The sequence below is a fragment of the Zea mays genome, chromosome 9 (assembly GCF_902167145.1).
Source record: "Zea mays cultivar B73 chromosome 9, Zm-B73-REFERENCE-NAM-5.0, whole genome shotgun sequence".
In the NCBI taxonomy this organism is placed as follows: domain Eukaryota; kingdom Viridiplantae; phylum Streptophyta; class Magnoliopsida; order Poales; family Poaceae; genus Zea; species Zea mays.
This window is the reverse complement of record NC_050104.1, coordinates 101,490,167-101,506,587: the sequence shown is the minus strand read 5'-3', so window position 1 is coordinate 101,506,587 and position 16,421 is coordinate 101,490,167. Positions and strand designations below refer to the sequence as shown.

Genomic DNA, 16,421 nt, shown 5'->3' with positions numbered 1-16,421 from the left:
CTTGGGGAGGAGGACAGGATAAGACCAGTTGATGCGTTCGAGGTCAGCTCTTCTAGCGTGGAACTCATTGAAAAGGACGTAGACGGAGCTAGGCTCTAGTCCTTTTTCATGAGCTTGATGGCGTCGTCGATTTCAGAGTTGTTGAAAGAAGCATCAAGATGGGCAAGGGCAGAAATGGGACATTCAGCATAGAGATCATTGATGTCGAAGGACCATTCAGTAGTAGAGGAAAGGCCAAAAAAGTTTGCATAGAAATTACGGAGGATAGTTGCTTTGTTTTCGTGTTTTGTAAAAGTCTGGCAATTGGCTTCAAGGAGCTCAATCCTATTCGTCCTCATGCGCGAGAAGGCGCAGGAATAAAAGAACCGGCTATTTTCGTCCCTGTCACGAATAACATACATACTATTTACACTTCTAATATAACTATTGTAAGGAAATCAAATCTATCCCCTATGTGGCTACCGAATGGAAAGATCGTCATCGCTCATCATCTCCCTATGGAGCTACCGAATGGAAAAATAATTGTTCTATCGTATCTAGTTGTTAGTTGTTAGGATTCAAATATATATAACAAAGAAGCACTTAAACATGATATTGTTTTTTTATAGTTTAAGTTCTTTTGCATATAATTTTGTGTTTTTTTAGAAAGGATATAATTTGGTAGAAACCCAGCGGAATTCACCATTTCTCGAACATAGAAAACGAAACGAAACCTGACACCCACATAAAAAAAGGTGAGAACTAGAAGGAACCGCTGTGTCACACACACACACACCACACGGCGGCCGGAGCGGCGGAGCCACCATAAATTGGTGCTCTCTCCGTCCGAAGTGCTCTCTGAAATTCCCCCCAAATATCCCAGCCACTGCCGTCGTGCAGTCAAAGTGTCAAACCATGCCGGCAGTAGCGTTCGCGTCGGCTCCTGCCATATTCGCCTCCGCCTCCGCGCGTCCCTGCCGCAGCGCGGCTCCGGGCATCCTTTCCTCCGACTCCGGGCGGCCCCGCCGCGGCGCGCGTGGCGCCGTCCAGTGTGAGGTCGCCTCCTCCTCGGCACCGTCGGCGGCTGGACCCCAGGCCGCCCGGTGGGCCCAGAGGACCGTGGTCATCCCGCCACAGCGCCGCGGGTGCCACCTCATCACCAACAAGGTGCCCTTTCATCCCCGCCTTGCGCCCCCCCCTCGTCCCCTCTCGTTGCTAGTCGTACTCGTACTTCGCTTCAGTTGCGTGTCGGATGTGATGACTGTGTTGTTTATCGTCTGTCGCAGATCGTAAATGAGATAGGGAATGACCTGGCCGACTTCAAGTGTGGCATGGCGCATCTGTTCTGTATGTATTTATTCATAATGCATGCGTTTCCTGCACTTTGTGGTGCATGATTGCTTTTGTATCAATTTCTCTCAGTTATGGAAGTTACATCATTATTTGGTGTCGATGGTATTACTGTTGGCCAGAATCGTTTTAACACGGAGACGTTTGCCCATAAGATAAGCAGCCTACAAGATGGTCCTAGTATCTGGAATTGGTCGCATTCCCGGTTCTTTTTATGCCAAAGCTAGTATGGAAAATTGGAAACTAAACCCATAAGAAGATTTTAAGTTGTGATCATTGAATGATGAATGGATCGTTTAATATGCTTGGGAGAGAATTCAAGTGGAACTCATTACAACAACCATTGAAATTCTAAGAGCTGGTTACTTTTTTTTTTTGTTTAGTTTCATGGAGATGCAAGTTCTGAGTGGTTTGTAGCAGTGGTCTCTTACATCTATACTATCAGTGCTGGCAAATTCTGTGTCTACTTGTTTTTGTTGTAGCGATGACAGTATTTTTTATTCTAGAGTCCATCTTTTGGCATTTATGCAAAAAAGGTAGAAAGGTAAAGAATTTGCAGTTACTTGGCTTTGTTGCGCATTCAGGTGTAGGAAGAAAAATATGAAGCAATATTCATGTACACTGGCCTTTGCTGCTAAGAAGTTTTGAGTATAATGAAAATATATTCAATTCATGTATTTTCATGGTTATTCTAATTAGAAGAGAAAAGATCTGAAAACTCAAGGCGGCTTATGTACCCATTTTTTTATGAAGGGAAATTTTATTAAAAATTTCAAGCACATTACATCGAGGGGATACAAGCCCTTGAAATTTCTTCTAGCCTCTGTTTAAGAAGCACACAGTTTAAAACAAATAAAGTTGATAACCACACACTCTAATTGTAATCAATCCATTAAACCTCATATTATATTAGATTGGATTTTTATGTAGACTTTTGTATATGAAGTAAGTATATTTGAGACGCAGTTCTCAATATTTTTAGCACTAGTAAAATGGCCATGCTCTACAGTGCAGCACACAAGTGCGTCGTTGACTATTAATGAGAACTACGACTCTGATGTCCAGGTTGACACTGAAACATTTCTTAGTCGCATTGTTCCAGAGGTGAATGCCGTGACCGTGATATTTCTTGTCTAATTCTGTCCATGGAGGAAAAAAAATTAACCGGTATCTTAATTCATGTTTTTGTTTTTATCACGACCAGGGTCCATCTGCTCCATGGAGGCACACCATAGAAGGTTAGTTCTTTGACTACCGATGTAGTTGGTCTTCAGCATTCCTTGTTACCATAATTTGTCCAATTCTAGCATTGTGCATATTGTTATTTTGAGAGAGAGGTGAACAACTATAATCTAAATATAAAACTCGGCCAGTAGAGGAAAGGCCGTTCTCTAGGTGTCCCTCGTGCTCGTGCAACATGAGGGTCCGTCCCCTATAGACCAGATCTTTACTCGTGCTTTGAGCTCTCCTAGCCCATACACGAGGATCCGCCCCCTATAGGTCAGTCCATCTCATGTGCACACGACCAGGAGAAACAGCGAGTGACCTTTTTTTAATCTTCTGAAATTGAGATTCGAACTCAGGACCTAAGGAGTGCTACTCAGACCACCTAACCAACTTGGCTAGAGGCCCTTTCGCAACTATAATCTAAATATTAGTATATATATACTTTTTCTGTCCTGCCATCACAATGTTGTAGTAAACTTACTGTAGCAAATATTGGAGCTACTGTTCTATTAAAATTTCATACATTTGATGTGTCTTATTCATGGCGTTGTTTATAGGTTTCCTACTTTTGTAGGCAGAGACCATGTATCATGCATGATTTAGATCACTCACAAATTGTCAAGTTTCATTTGCAGGACCTGATGACATGCCAGCACATATCAAATCATCAATGTTTGGTTGTTCCCTGATGTATGTAGACTCCTTTCATCCTTTCCATTAACTTTTGATGTGTCCAAGTTATATTTATAACACTTGGTCTATTGCCTCAGGATTCCTATCACCAATGGACGTCTCAACATGGGAACTTGGCAGGCACGAAAATATCTAACTTGGCTTGTACCATATTGTAGTACACTTAATCACCTCCCATGCCAACGTTTAAGGTTCTGTTTTTGAGGTGACAATTGAGAATAAATGAGGATTTTGGATAAAGAATTGAGTAAAATTATATAAGCACAAGTTCATTCATTGTATTAAGTCTCTGCAGCAAGTTGCTTTGGGATTATTTCCCGCAACATCATTTCAATATTCGAAGCAGCTAAAACCTCATTGTTGCTTATCCCCAAGGTTCCTACCTGTACCAATTTGGTACACACCAGTGTGGCGTTATGTCAGACTGTGCACTGTTGGCCTAGGGTTGCTAGCATATGTGTGTATCAGGGTCCATACATATATGGTGAGGTTGAGTGTGGTTTGTGTGAGCTATGTGCATCTGCCTTATATCTCCAAAAAACGCACCAAAAAATCATCATTGATCAACCTAGCTATAGCTGGGAGACTGGGACCTAATGTTAAGCATGCTAATTTTGCAGGGTATTTGGCTCTGTGAACATCGAGATTATGCTACTCCTCGACAGATTGTGATCACGCTGAATGGGATCTAGCCTAAGGTGATCTATGTTAAGAGCTGGAAATGCAATGCAGCGACTTCGACATGTTTAAATCAGATGCACTGAAACTGAAACTGTCTTTGGCCCAGTTGTGATAGGCGTTCCAGTGGAGAATGTTATTTGTAATATGATGCTAGCATGAGGGGAACAAAATCTCTTAACGAGCTTCTTCTCATGTTGAGCTTGTTTAGTTATCTTTGGTGGTTTAAAGAAATGGTTTATAAGTTGTTAGTGTCGTTTGGTTCACGAAATGTAACGTAAATGGTAATGATAATGATTCACACTCAAATACCGACGGTAACAAGTTTGAATAAGTTGATATCTATTTCTAGTGTGGTATCAATTACAGTTAGACTTAAATAAACGTGATTTAACGTTATCGATAACCTATTATGTTACTAATATTATGCTACTAATATGTGAATCAAACGACACCTTAGTTTGGAGGAAAAACTCCATTGCCTTTACTCCTCTCCTGTTAACAGTTTTTCACTCATGGGCCCGTAGGAAGTGTCAATTCTCTATTTGGCTTGTAGTCCAATGGCTGTTGGACAGCGGGTCGCTTGGCTCAAGGGATGGTTGTTAAGCCATAGCTGACCAATAGACAGAAAATCAACTCCCAACCTCCTACCAAATAACTCAGAAATGTTTGAGCAATGCTGTTTATCTACTACACACTCAAAGAGTAAATGATGAACCGATTAATCTTCTGAAAAAAAAAACAAACAAAGACTTATATTCCCCGTCTGCACCGACGTTGATGCACAGTGCCGTTCTGCTTGGACTCCCAAGATTTTACAAAAGGCACGACGGCAGCAACAGTGTTCATGACAAAAGCTGGCACGGTGAATGAAATACAGAGTGGGTCTGGCATCTTCTCATTAGATCTTCTACGGAACGAGACCCAAACTCTGAAGCGTAAGTGTGTCATTACTCATTAGTTTGGCACAAGTTCTTGCTTCTTGGTTCAAACAGTTAGCATGCATGTTCCACGCTAACGCCTTCATTTGGGCCGTTCAATCAAGAAGGACTGAAAAGAAATCCGGCAGCACAGAACAGTGGTAAACTGACGACTTCAGCTGATTTCCTGGCCTTATCGAAGAGCAGCAATATCTTCTCCGGCATACTAGTCGACGTTCGTGTAAATTCATTCTCACTGCTGCCATTCTAGTTTGCAGATTAGACTTGCGCACAGAAGACGCTGAAGACTTGCATGGCGCTAGGAAGGCCCAGAGACCATGGAAGGAGCGCCAACTTGTTGGGCCCGTTTCCAGATAGAAGATATTTAAAAAAAACGATAATGAAATTTAAAAAGTTATCCTCGTATTCGTCAGAATACCATTCTCGTTTTCTCATCCTTGGGCCAAACAACGCTTCCGAAGCAAGACGATTTACTTTATTTATCTCTCCCATGCATAGCTTCTTTTTAACAATGATTCTTCAGTTTAGTTATCGATGCATTTTGTTTTCAAACTCCAGCAGTCTTTTGCTGCCTTCTGTAGCTTCTGATTTCCTTTTTTTGTTGTCGTTGTGCTTGACTCTGTAGTTCTGTTGGCAGGATCAGAAAACCCTCAAATGGACAGGCCACCATCAATAGTGAGCACCTGCAGAGATGAATGAACAGGATGAAAACGAGAAGAAACAACACCATCACGTACGTCGTCGCGTTCGGGGAAACCCGGCCGCTTCGTTCTACTCGCCTGTCCGGTGACGTAGCTAGCAGCAGGATGAACAGCCAGGAACCCCACCAGGCCGGCGACCTCTTCTGGTCTCCCAAACCGTCCTACATAACATACATATATATGGTTATGATTCGTATCACGATCCCGACACAGATCTATCGACGCTGAGAGGAGACGAAGATCTGCAGTCCAGCTCTCCTACCCAATGGTATGGTCTCCAGCGCCTTCCGTTCCACGCCGTCCCCTAGTCCGGCGGTCATGTCGGACGCCACCCAGCCCGGCGCCACGGCGTTCACCTGCAAAGCCACGTACGCCAACAGGCGTGATTAATTAGCTAGGGCACGTACGGTACACGGTGTGTTGTGCTGCAGAAAAGCACGGAGATTATGCACGCTACTATGATTACTAAGCGCTAGCTACTCGCATTGATGTTTCTGCCGCCGTACTCCCTGGCCATGGCCTTGGTGAGGCCGATGACCCCAGCCTTGGCGGCGCAGTAGTTGGCCTGCCCGACGTTGCCGATGATCCCGGAGACGGATGCGATGTTGATGATCCTTCCCTGAGTAGTGAGATTATTGGCTAGTATCAGGTACTACGTCGTAGTATAAGCAACGAACGTCCGGCCGGCTCTCTGGGCGGGTAGTTTGCTACGTGTACCTTCTTCCTCTTCATCATCAGCGTCGCTGCAGCCTGGAGGAGGAGGAAGACCAATCACATGCATGCGCGCATGCCAGTTGACAGGAAGATTGCGGGTGGTGGACGTACCTGCGAGCAGAGGTAAACGCCGGTGAGGTTGACATCCACCACCTCTTGCCACTGGGTCCTCTTCATCCGCATCAGCAGCGCGTCACGTGTAATCCCTGTCCGGTCGTTACGACTCAGTCAGTCATGTATAGCGTGTGTGTGTGTGTGCTTGTCAAATTGCAGCGTGAGGTGTAGTTTCTTAGATTAAAAAACAAAGACAAGGAAAGATAAACAATACAGTACTATCCGGACCTGCATTGTTCACCAGCACATCCAGAGTTCCCCAGGCATCAATGGCCTGCAGTAGTAACACACAACTGTACGTCACGGGTAAATGAACAAACTCATGCAACAGCACCGGATGGATGAATCTTGTACTCTACTCTACTCACGGCCCTCATCATGGACTCGACGTCGGCTTCGCAGGAGACGTCGGCAGCGAAGCTCACCGCCGTTCCACCGGACGCCTCGATCTGCACGGATCCAGTCAAACTCAAATCTAATAGCGAGTGAGGAAGCAGGTTATAATCAGCTAGCTCACCTCTCTGCACACCTCTTCGGCCTCCACGCCTGACTTGGCATAGTTCACAACCACCTTGAATTGAATCGACAAACAATTAATGTAAACGAGTGTTCTTGCTTATCGTAATCAATACAGTATATATGGCAGCTAGCGCAGCAATAACAAAAAGATACCTTGCACCCTGCTCCGCCAAGTGCTACAGCTATGGCTCTGCCAATCCCTCTAGACGCTCCAGTGACGACGGCTACCGGCGGCGGGGCTTCAAGCCGTGCTGCCCAGCCGCCCGCGTCCATGATGGTCGCAGCATCATCTGAAGCCCTGATTCGCTCGCCTCTTCCAGCCCTACTCTTACTCCTACCTACAGATCAATGGCGTGAGTTGTTCCGCTCGTTACGTTCATCGGAAAATATATGTCATGACAATGCAAGGCACGCACGCATGCATGCACGTACAGCAGTAGTCTAACGATAGGTTCGGCTGGTCGCCGCCTGACGCGGGCAGGGTCGCCGTCGCCGCCGCCGCCGGCCGTCCAGAGCGCTGCGGCTTGACGAAGCTGCTGCCATGGCGCGGAGACACACAGCAGGCGGCGCTTAGACCGGCAGAGTATGACGACGACGCTGTGGAGGCAGCCATAATTGCAGAGAGCCACGGCGGACTGTGTAGCGATAGGTCTGTTCTTTGTTTGTTGGCAGAGGCATCAGCATATATCACTCATAGCGGCGTCTTTAAAGTCAGTAGTTCAAAGGACTGTTAGAGCAGTCGTCGAAACCGGATTAGATGGAGGCATGCTTTGCATGACGGATTAGAATTGGATGTTGGAGGCTTGCTTTGCATGACAACCAAAAAAAAACACACACGCCGTTAGTCTGTGGCTCTCTGTGCGCGCTGGACTTGGTAGCTAGGCTGCTGTCGTAGCCTGTAGATGACAGACCAGGTTTCTAAGGAATTGCATTTTCCATTCCAATTAACAAACGGTGAAAACACCCGCCTTTTCCTCTCATTCCGATCGGTACCACTCTAAACACAACATCAAGTGCATTCAGATCCGAGCAACAAGATTCCATAGCAAGACGAGGAGATTACTAAGTACGTATATATAATCATGTGATCAGGGTAGCTTGGCATAGCAATATAGTACTAAGAAATCACCTGCAATTGCTGGTCCAGACGATGCATCTCCAGCAGCATTTTCGCCTGCCACACGCATATATGGCTGCAGGAATCATGTGGTCAAGTACTAACTCCAAGATCACCCCAGGATGATTCCAACAGAAGCTCCTGATCAACTGACAGAGGCAACGTCATGTTTGACCACCCGGTAGCGCAGACAGAAGATGCCTGAACAGCTAGGTTTTAACATGGAGCACTGGATCTAGTAACGCCAGACAGCCTGCCGCCTGCTGAGTTTTGGCGAATGTCTGCATCAAAACTAATATATTTAGTTGTTGAGGCTGAACCTGAGGTCTGCGCTCTCTAGATTTTTTTTTACGCACGCATTCTCCGTTTTCTTTATTCTGCTTTCTCTAGGTTAATCTGCTCACCCCTGAGTGCCAAGCTTACGTACACACGCTGCTAGATCTGCTTTAAGCTTTAATCACGCGTCATGCTGTACTGGTTCTTTTGTAAACTAAGGCAAGATAATGCTGATATGATAGTGTAGATCTGCAGGCTGGATTTGATCTGGCAGAGGCTATATGCTAATCTATTATCTTATTATCTTGTAATTTACCCCTATCTCCAGCTCCAGCTGTTTTACTTGTGTTCTCATATACTACCGTTGTGGTGTGTTGGATCTCGTTGCGCACAAGTGTACAAGCGGAGTTTATTTGTTTGTTGTACCACGAAACTGGGTAGATTGTTTGTCTAAGGCTGTTGTTCCATTAGTGTACTATAGGGGGTGTTTGGAATGACTCCAGTTTCCAGCTTCAGTATGGAACTGTAATTTATAATATTAATTTAAATAGTTTTAAAAATATTTTTAATCTAAATAATAAATGAAATGGCTTATCTAAATGTATTCTAAAGACTTACAATTCTAGCTCCACGATTTTATAGAGTACCTAATGACCTGCTCCACTAACTTCACTAAATTTTCTAGAGCTGGAACTAGATCTATTCCAAACAGGGCCTAAATGCATCATTGTTGTTCTTAAGTTGATCTTGAGGGTCTATTCTATCGTCTATATTTCAAACTCTACTATGTCTATTGTTAAAACAACCTTCTGCACACTCATGCATTTAGACCTATTGACGAGGACAATCTTGCGCTCTTTTCTTTATTCTCTTCGACTCTTGGGCATTAATTAGCACATGTTTGTCGGATTGATCTCATCTGAACTCGGTGAGGGACCATGCGGAACCTCACTCGCACCTTGATAGAGGCTATCATAACCTTCTTGGTTGCAGTCCCTTCATACCATGTAAATAAATACACAGTTGGTCGACACGTGATACCAATATTCACCATGCCTCCTTGCTCATACACAGACTAACGAGATACAATTTATCTCTATACTGAGCTGGATGGTAGGTCACTGCCTCTACTGTCCCAGAGGCGTCGTCACCAATAATGACACTCAAACCTGGACTCCAACCTCGCATGACCACTCTCCCTAATCCCGAAGGTATACTTCTTGGTTCTTCATTTTGTAGTAGCTAGGGTAACAACCTAAGGTTCTATACACCTAACAGTGGTACCGGAGCTTGGACCGTAACTCTAGAAGTTCATACCCTTCGATTTTGGACCGAATCCGAGCAAATCTCATCAAAAGACGTAGATTATCTCAACCCTCGGGCATTTGAGATCTCCTATCATGAAGTAAATGGTATATACTAAACTATGTGTATATAATGGCCCTAGGTACACCTAACAACTATGCACGTGCCAAGGGTATGCTTGCAGTATCACATTAAATGTTGGCATTGTCGAGGTTAATTATCCTTTGGTAAGATAACCGCTATATCGGCTACCTATGTAGGCATTATAACCTATGACATCAGCCTTCACGACATGGTCTTGTTGTTCACATGTGACTGGCTACCGACACTGGCCCTTGTGTTTTATTATATTTCCAGGTATAGTATGCACTTGTTTCTATGGTTACATGACATTACACATGCACTGCTTAGCGACCTCAAGTGCTCTAGAGCCTATATTGCATGTCTGCACATCATGTTAGCCATGTAATGTTGCCCATCGTACATTTAATATCTTGTACATGAGACTTATTCATTAATATATAGTATTGTGACAATCTTTAAAGCATCTAGACGTGGTGTGTCTTGATGTCTTGATGTCGTATTCAGTGGACCCTTCACACCTTTCAGCTACGAAATAGACCGAGGTTGTCACTAAGTCATCGTCTCCTTTTAGGAGGAATTTTAGCTCGTGAGAGTATACTATATAATTAAAATAGACCGAGGTTGTCACTAAGTCCTCTTCACCTTCTAAGAGGAATTTTAGCTTCTAAGAGTATACTATATAATTAGGTGCCCCGGGGGCACGAGGAGCCATGGACTTATGACGTCAAGTGTCGCGAGGCATGAACCATGAAGAGCCATGGGATCTTATACCACTAGATGCCAAGGGGCAAAAGGAGGTCCAGGGCTCTATCAGAGATGTCGTCACCATGAACACCGAATCCGACTCCAACCTCATATGGCGACTCCTCCAATCTTGAAAATAGTCCTCGGTTCTTCGGGCTAGGATAACGAAGCATCTAACAAGTAACAACCCTGATCTGCTTTTTACGAGCCTACATAGCTTGTTTTACAAGCCTTTCCTTCGTTGACTCCGTGCCACTCTATTTCTATAATGCAGCATGTGAGCTGTTGTGACAGTAACATGCCATTGAGGCGCATGCCGTTGCAAGAACTTGACCTTTATCTCACTCACATACACAGTAGTTTATGTCAGCTTATTTCTGGGGACTGGATGTTAACCTGTCACTTGCTGGGTCTGGGTTAGACCTAATTAAGGAACCCGTGCTTACTGGCTAAGCTCTGGCGATCACGTGTCACGAGGCGAGGGTGGTACCGACATGCAGAGCAGCAGGAGCACAGGGCAGGAAGACGCGGCCGGCAGAAAAAAAAACCCCGGCCAACACGGCATCTTCCCAAACCCTCAGAGGCCCAGAGAAGTTACTCTCTCTGCTTGCCCTGGCCTGTCGCCCGTGGTCCGTCTCCGTCTCCGTCTCCGTCTCCGTCTCGAGGAGAGTGACGGCACGGTGGAAGGAATATGAGGAAGACCACTACAATATTCCCTGCTCGCTGCGGAGCGCTGGAACGGACATGGCGGGACACCGCGTTTCGTCGCGTGCGCGCGCCGGACAAAACAGACTTGGAGAGTTGTACCGGTGGCGGCTAGCGCCTGTCAAAGCAGCAGCAGCAGCAGCAGGCCTTGTTGAATTCTTGTCCGAGTCCGGCTCCGGTGCACTGAACTGAACCGGCACGACAGGTTCAAGAACCATCCCGATTTGGTCGATCAGATTCAGAAGAACCCATTGATCGTGTGGCCATCAGACACTGACACTGTCACAGTAAGTACACATCTTGAGATCCACCGAGACGCAAGATCGAAAAAAAAGGAATATGCATCGCTTTCAAATCCACAATCACAAACACAGATGATTAGTAGGTTAATTAATTCTCGCAGCACCTCCAAAATCAGTAACAGATCTACGTACACGCCCTACCACACAAGCTCGCCACCGGCGATCAACGCCGACGCCGCCACCACCGTCCGTGCACTTGCAGTAAGATTATTGCGATCAGTAACGGCTCCAAGCGCTACAAGGTCAGTTGTTTTTTCCCCCTCAGGGCACAGCGGCGCCGCTGCTGCTCGCGGCGGCGCCGGGCGCCGCCGCCGCCGCCGTTCGCTCGAGCACCATGGCGGCGTCCCTCATGGAGGGCCGCTTGCCGGGCGCCATGGCGCAGCACGCGAAGGCGAGCCTGAAGCACGCCAGCAGCGCGTCCTCCCGGCCGTCGGCCTCGCCGCGGAGCGTGGGGTCGGCCATCCGGAGCACGCGGCCGTGCTCCTCGGCGGCCACCAGCCCCGCGTGCCACTGGCACAGCTCCACCTCCGAGTAGACCCGCCCGGAGAGCAGCTCCAGGAGCACCATGCCGAAGGCGTACACGTCCCACTTGGCCGTGGGCCGCAGGTTCTTCAGGCACTCGGGCGCCTGGTACGGCGCCGGGGCGGCGCTGGCGGCCGCGGCCGCCGCGGACGCCGACCCGCACGGGCTCGCGCCCGGCCCGGGCATCTGTGACAGGTCCGGCAGGCTGCTCGTCGAGTGCATCGACCGCTTGCTCCCGAACAGCCGCGCCGACGCGCCCGCGCGGTAGTGCGGCGCCGCCTCGCCCGACGCCAGCCGGTCCAGGCCCAGGTCCCCGATCCATGGCTCCATGTCGCCGCCCAGAAGGATGTTGCTCGGCTTCAGGTTCCCGTGCACGCCCTTCTTCTCGTGGATGTACGCCAGCCCTCGCGCCACGCCGCGCGCGATCCGCAGCCGCGCCTCCAGGCTCAGGTGCAGCGGCGACGACGACCCGAAGCGCCCTGCAGAGGAGGTGCGGCAAAATCATCCGGTCATTACGATTACGTGTGAGGAACATAAAGTTACGGGCTCAGGATCTAGAAAGTGACGAATTCCTACTATTACTACTATTACAACGACTCAACCGATTACGTGTTTATGTTGATTTTGGATGGTTTTTGTCCCAACGGATTTTATAGAAGCTGGCTGAAAAGCTGAGCGTTTAGCAGTCCACGGCAGCTTTTGGTGGCCAGAAGCTGCCAGAAGCCGAAACAAACAGGGCCATATGACCAAATCAGGTGAAGTGAGCCTCGTGATCGTAAAAATGGAACGCCAAGGCGTTAGGCGTTGTGGAGTTGTACTGATTTTGCGACTGATGAAGCAAAGCAACCAAAGGACAGTTCTTTCAGTACCAAAGGGACGAGTCCTTAAGACTTGCAGCAAAATTGCAATGATTCGTGTGAGCAATGACAAATTTATTTGCACTACCAGTACCTGTGACTGTGACCAATGCGATTAAGCTCTTCCTTCAGACAATAGTTGAATCAGTACTACTAATGCGCATTTAAGTTGCAGCACGTACAATCAGTAAAGTGCCATCTTTTCATAAGACTCACCAAGCCGTTGCAAATGATTATAAAGTTTGAGCCTATGAACCGTACTACAGGTGCATCATTAGTCGGTGTCAAATCAAGCAACTTTCCGATGCAATTTCTAGTATCTGAATGAACGTTGGTGCTGGAGAGAGACGAAGGAGGAACTTACTGCTGAATGCGATGTTGGCAAGGCTGCCGTTGGGGGCGTAGTCGTGGATGAGGAGCTTCTCGTCGGCGCCCCAGTAAAAGCCGCGCAGCCGGAGGATGTTGGGATGGCGGAACCGGGCGACGGCGCGCACCTGCGCCTCGAAGTCCTTGAGCTTTTCGGCGCCGCCGCTCTCGCCGATGCGCCGGACGGCCAGCGCGGTGCCGTCGCCGAGCACGGCCTTGTACACGATGCTGGAACCCGTGGCGCCGAGGATGTAGGCCGACGCCTTGAGCAGCGTCTCCATCTCGAGCTCGCCGTCGCCGTCGACCGTCACCAGCGTCGCAGGCGCGGGGGGCGCCTGCTGCTGCTGCTGGGGCAGGTTGTGCTTCTTGCTGCCGTGCTCCTGCGGGGTGCTCCGGCCGATGAAGCTTCCCCTCTTCTTGAGGCCCTCCTCGTCGGAGGACTCGCCGTCCGACGACGCGGAGTACTCGGAGCTGTCCGAGCTGTCGTTCCTACGGCCAATGCAGCACCCCGTCGACGTGGACGCCTTCTCTTCTTTGCCTCCGGCGATGTCGAGCGTCTTGACTACGCCGCCGTCGAAACCTCGCGCGCTCTTCTGCTGCAGGTGCAGCGGCGGCGTCGGGTCCTGCTCCCGACGCTGCCGCCTCTTCTTCCTGACGTGGTACGCGTACATGAACAGCATGAAGAGGAGGCCGACGCCGGCGATGTCCCCGACGACGATGGCCACAATGGACGCGGGACGAAGCTTATCCTGCTCGCTCGGCGGCTGCCCCTGGGCTTGCGGCGGGGCGCGAGCGGGGTTCTTGGGGATGGCCGCGAACGCCGGCGGCGAGTCGGTGGCGTTGGGAGGCTTCGACAGCGACGACGGGATCGAGCACGCCTGCTTCAGCGGCGGCCCGCACAGGTTCGGGTTGCCCTCGTACGCCGCCGCCGGCTGCGCGGCAAACGGGCCGGCCTGTGGGATCGCGCCGGTGAAGTTGTTCCGCGACAGGTCCACCGTCGCGTTCGCGGGGACGACGGCGGCCAGCTCGGTCGGCACAGCGCCGGCGAGCTTGTTGGACGAAACGTTGAGGAGGCGGAGTGCGGTCCCACCGAAGTCCGACGGGAGCGAGCCGTTGAAGTCGTTGTCGCTCAGGTCAACAAGCTCCAACGTCCCGAGGCCTCCGACGGGGAGCTCACCGGCGAGGTGGTTGCTGGCGAGCCCCAGCGCAAGGAGGCTCGGCAGCCTGCACAGCGCGGCGGGGAGGCGGCCCGCGAGCGCGTTGCCCGAGAGGTTGAGCTGCTGCAGGCCGCGCGCATAGGCCGCCGCCGCGTCCGGGAGCTCGCCTGACAGCGCGTTCCCGGCGAGCGAGAGGACGCGGAGCTCGGTGGCGTTGAGCAGCGTAGGCGGCAGGCTGCCGCTGAGGCCGTTCCCGGAGAGGTCGAGGTGGCGCAGGTGCTCGACGCGGCCGAGGTCGGGCGGCAGCGTCCCCGAGAGCTGCGCGTTGGGTAGGACGAGGCTGATGACCCGCGACACCGTGGCCGCCGCCAGCGACGCGCCGAGGCCGGCCGCCGCGGTTGCTCCGGTGGCGTTGCGCGCGACCGTCGCGGTGCCGTTGCCGTCGGCGGAGGCCGAGGTCACGTTCGCCGCCGCCGGCGCGGTGTCGTCCTGCGGGAAGCCGTTGCAGATGACGCCGTTCCAGGCGCACGGCGCGGCGTCGCTGTAGCTCCAGCCGGCCAGCGCGCCCAGCGGGTCCGCGGTGACCGTGTTCTTGAAGGACATGAGCAGCACCCCGTCCGCATTGAGCCCGCACGCGCCGGTGCACAGCGAGGCGAGAAGCAGCAGCAGCCACGCCATAGCTCCGCCGCCCCTCCTCCGCCCATCCATTACCTCTGCGGGCGAGCTTTTCCTAGACGGCCGGCACCGACGCCGAGGCCAACATGTCCGTGCTCGATCCTCCTAGCTTCCTCGGTCGGGTGCACAGCAAGCGTTGACCGACCCGGTCCGCGCCGGTTGGCTTCCTTGGTAGCTCAGCGCCCTCCCCTCGCGGTCAGGGCGCAGGGGCAGCAGGTGGAGTGGAGAGGCGGTACGAGCAGTGAGAGGTTGGCAATGGCATGTGATGCTCTGGCGGGCGGGCTGAGCGGAGCGGAATAAAGAAGCGAGGCGCCGGGTGCGGGTGGGGTGGGTGGCCGCGTGGGGTGTGGGAACTGGGAAGCCGAGGCTGCGGCCCGCGACGACAGGACAGACACAGTCACACAGAGTAGACAGGTGCCCGGAACGGCCGTGAATCCTCCCCAGTTTTGAGGTGCCCTGGCCGGCCGCGGGGCTCAGATTCCACGCCCCGGCCGCTATAAATTTTCGAGATTGTGGGACCCGAACGGCAGCCGGCATGCAGTACACACGTCGTTGTCGCCTCTGACCTCGCTCCATCTTCCTTACCGACTACCGATGGAGAAGAGACTGGCAGACTGCTCCGTCGGCCTCCATGGATGCAGATGCAGTAGGAACAACAGCTGTGCTCGGGCCCGTCGTGTGGTGGCGTGGTTCATGGCAATGGCATCGGAAAGCGTCGACCTGACGTGCGTGCCCAGGCCCATCCGAACGTCCGGTCGGGTCTCCATCGATCGCCAGCCGCGCGATGCTTTTGAGTTGGGTCGCGGTTGGGGACGGGCGGATTTGTTTCGGGGGGATATTACGTGGTCTTTGTCCTTAATTATGTGCGGTGTGGGTGCTGATGCAGGAAAAATGAAAGCGACGGATGTACACGTCGACGGCTTTTTTTTTCCAGTTAGTTACTGTTTGGTTGAAGAACCAAGTATAACGGAACCGTTCTGTCCCAGTTTTGTTGTTGTTTGGTTACAAATTAACTAGAACAGAATGGCTCCAATTAGGGAATATTCTCATCAGATCCGGAACCATTCTGCTCCAAAAAATCAACCGGACGGAGCCGCTCCGTTCCAATCCCGTTCTCACAGTCACGCTCCGTTCCGTTCACTCTGCAACCAAACAAAAACAGAGCCGCTCCGTTCCAGATTACCAAACACAGAACAGAGCAGCTCCGTTCCTAGAATCAGGGATAGAACAACTCCGTTCTAGTTGGCTGCTCAACCAAACACTAGATAGCGTCTTTAGTTTGGTACTGTACCGGACGGCGGGAGGCGCTCCTTAAAAAAAAACCCAAACTTTTGGACAGGAAACGGACACTTCATTCATACTTCAACGCTGCTAACGTCTGGGCACCTGCCTGCC

General features: G+C 50.5%; 2 protein-coding genes and 1 pseudogene across 3 annotated transcripts; 1 reads left to right on the top strand and 2 right to left on the bottom strand.

Moving 5' to 3' along the window:
• The first annotated feature begins 851 nt into the window (after positions 1-851).
• On the top strand, positions 852-4,169 carry LOC100192975 (uncharacterized). Its single transcript, NM_001364304.1, has 7 exons — positions 852-1,146; positions 1,266-1,326; positions 2,339-2,433; positions 2,534-2,567; positions 3,192-3,246; positions 3,327-3,369; positions 3,870-4,169. Exons 1-7 carry the CDS (start codon positions 895-897, stop codon positions 3,939-3,941), a joined length of 612 nt encoding a protein of 203 aa, NP_001351233.1. The 5' UTR covers positions 852-894; the 3' UTR covers positions 3,942-4,169.
• Positions 4,170-4,576: 407 nt separating this feature from the next.
• LOC100272980 (3-oxoacyl-[acyl-carrier-protein] reductase - Glycerophosphodiester phosphodiesterase pseudogene) lies at positions 4,577-7,560 on the bottom strand (annotated as a pseudogene). The gene is made up of 11 exons (NR_156107.1): positions 7,349-7,560; positions 7,070-7,254; positions 6,915-6,968; positions 6,766-6,846; positions 6,626-6,690; positions 6,395-6,489; positions 6,287-6,319; positions 6,054-6,188; positions 5,832-5,925; positions 5,648-5,730; positions 4,577-5,551 (listed from the first exon to the last, which is right to left on the bottom strand). The product of NR_156107.1 is annotated as a 3-oxoacyl-[acyl-carrier-protein] reductase - Glycerophosphodiester phosphodiesterase pseudogene (transcript).
• A 3,912-nt stretch (positions 7,561-11,472) lies between these two features.
• LOC103638747 (probable LRR receptor-like serine/threonine-protein kinase At4g37250) lies at positions 11,473-15,995 on the bottom strand. Its single transcript, XM_008661572.3, has 2 exons — positions 13,193-15,995; positions 11,473-12,450 (listed from the first exon to the last, which is right to left on the bottom strand). The coding sequence occupies exons 1-2, from the start codon at positions 15,057-15,059 to the stop codon at positions 11,711-11,713; spliced, it is 2,607 nt and encodes an 868-aa protein (XP_008659794.1). The 5' UTR covers positions 15,060-15,995; the 3' UTR covers positions 11,473-11,710.
• Between the last annotated feature and the right edge of the window lie 426 nt (positions 15,996-16,421).

Excerpts from the sequence above, each read along its gene's own strand:
- LOC100192975 (NM_001364304.1), top strand. The coding sequence starts at position 895 with ATGCCGGCAGTAGCGTTCGCGTCGGCTCCTGCCATATTCGCCTCCGCC. Across the intron at positions 1,327-2,338 it reads TGGCATGGCGCATCTGTTCT|TGCAGCACACAAGTGCGTCG; the intron begins GTATGTATTTAT and ends CATGCTCTACAG. Across the intron at positions 2,568-3,191 it reads ATGGAGGCACACCATAGAAG|GACCTGATGACATGCCAGCA; the intron begins GTTAGTTCTTTG and ends TTTCATTTGCAG.
- LOC103638747 (XM_008661572.3), bottom strand. The coding sequence starts at position 15,059 with ATGGATGGGCGGAGGAGGGGCGGCGGAGCTATGGCGTGGCTGCTGCTG. Across the intron at positions 12,451-13,192 it reads TGCCAACATCGCATTCAGCA|GGCGCTTCGGGTCGTCGTCG; the intron begins GTAAGTTCCTCC and ends CCTCCTCTGCAG.